Source organism: Mirounga angustirostris, unplaced genomic scaffold (genome assembly GCF_029215605.1).
Source record: "Mirounga angustirostris isolate CCGP_5_RB_7025 unplaced genomic scaffold, mMirAng1.0.hap1 SCAF_6, whole genome shotgun sequence".
NCBI classification, from domain to species: Eukaryota; Metazoa; Chordata; class Mammalia; order Carnivora; family Phocidae; genus Mirounga; species Mirounga angustirostris.
The window spans coordinates 46,389,484-46,391,259 of NW_026991714.1; the positions used below are offsets into that span (position 1 = coordinate 46,389,484).

General features: G+C 40.9%; 1 protein-coding gene across 1 annotated transcript; it reads right to left on the bottom strand.

The window, feature by feature from the left end:
- Nucleotides 1–745: 745 nt before the first annotated feature.
- LOC123845388 (large ribosomal subunit protein eL39-like) lies at nucleotides 746–993 on the bottom strand. Its single transcript, XM_045876158.3, has one exon. The coding sequence runs from the start codon at nucleotides 985–987 to the stop codon at nucleotides 832–834; it is 156 nt and encodes a 51-aa protein (XP_045732114.1). The 5' UTR covers nucleotides 988–993; the 3' UTR covers nucleotides 746–831.
- Nucleotides 994–1,776: the final 783 nt, after the last annotated feature.

Consider the following 1,776-nt stretch of genomic DNA (forward strand, 5'->3'; position numbering starts at 1 on the left):
TGTGCTAGGACTTGTGAAATGCAGGGGAAGAAGAGGCCGGCGCTGGGGAGCCCCAAGGCAGGGAGTGGTGGGGGTGAGCAGTTGAGTGTGAACCATCTAAGAGTGTAGGGAGTTCAATTAGGTTCCAGTGAGGAGCAAGTACATTTATTCCAAAGGCCAAAGGGATTGTATGGTTGGAAAAACAAATAGTTAAGAAAATGCGAGAAAGATATGAGACTGGGCATATCATACACTGAGCGGCACCAGTCCTCTCCTACCCCACCAAAGCTGGAAAGAATGTTAGAAATTCAATAACCTAAACTCTCCTTTGACAGATGTAGAAAACTTGGCGCATTGAAGTGAAGAGACTTGTCTAGTTTCACCAACTGGCTAGTGATAAAACCAGGTGTAGAAACCAACCTCCCTGACCTCCCACTAGGGCCGTCCTATTATATCACAAAGCTACTTTCCAGTCTACCTTGCCTATGTGAAACCGGGCAGCTCCTGGTTTCCTGTTTAACATAGGCTAAAGATTTCATTATTTTATTTTGTCACCGATCTACTGCCACCCAGACCATTGAAATTGGAATCTGAAGTAGGATCAGTCATCGGTATTTGTTTTTATACATTTCTTTCTTTTTTTTTTTTTTTAGAGCCGAAAGGTCTCACATTTATTACTGAACCAACCTACTGGTACAGAGGCATAGTCTCAGAGAAAAATCATTTCCATGATAAAACAAGTCTATGGCCAGGTAGGAAGGATGTTTACAGAATGATAGAACACATGATCTTCACGCAGCTTAATTAAATATGTGTGCCAATTAAGTGTGTCATCTCATGATGTGTGACGCCTTATAGACCCAGCTTGGTTCTTCTCCAGTGCCTCCTCTTAGAGTTGTACCTGATTTTATTACCAGTTTTCATCCGAATCCACTGGGGAATGGGACGATTCTGCTTTTGTTTCTTGGCCAGGAATCGCTTGATTCTGAAAGTCTTGTAAGAAGACATGGCGAGAAGCAGTCAGCCACGAAGAGCAGGATGGCGGCGAAAAAGAGTTGTTTTTAAACATTTTTAAAGAACACATCAAGCATATACGAAAGTGGAATCTAGTTTAATTGAAGGAAATCACCCAGTTTCATTAATTAGCGATCTTGCTTCATCTGTATGTGAGCTCCCTTCTTCTATCCCCTCCGGTTGGCTTTGAAGCAAATTCCAAACATCATGTTATTTCAACCATAAATATTTCAGGATGTATCTAAGGACTCTTAAAAAGCTAAACCACAATATCATTATCACATCTAAAAATATTAACCCTAATTCCTCGATACTGGCAGATATCCAGTCAGAGTTAAAATTTTCCCGATTATTTCACTAATGTTTTAAACAGGATCCAGGGGCTCCTGGGTGGCTCAGTCAGTTAAGCGGGGACTCCTGGTTTGGCTTTGGTCATGATTTCAGGGTTGTGAGATAGAGTGCCTACTGGGCTCCCCGCTGGTTCATAGTCTGCTTTGGATTCTTTCCTCCTCCCTCCCTCACCTCCTCTGCCCCTCCCTCCATTTGCACATGCTCTCACTCTCAAATAAATAAATAAATAAATAAACAAATAAACTCTTTAAACAGGATCCAAATAAAATCTATATCTTGTGATCAGTGAACATAATTTTTTAGCCACTCCTAATTTACAGGTTCTTCCTCCATCAATCTCTTCTTTTCATTCTTTATTTGAAGAACCAGGTTGTTTTTTGGTAGATTTTCCCATAGTCTGTATTTTGCTGATTTCATCCCTATAATATCCTC

Coding starts and splice junctions, on each gene's coding strand:
- LOC123845388 (XM_045876158.3), bottom strand. CDS start 987: ATGTCTTCTTACAAGACTTTCAGAATCAAGCGATTCCTGGCCAAGAAA.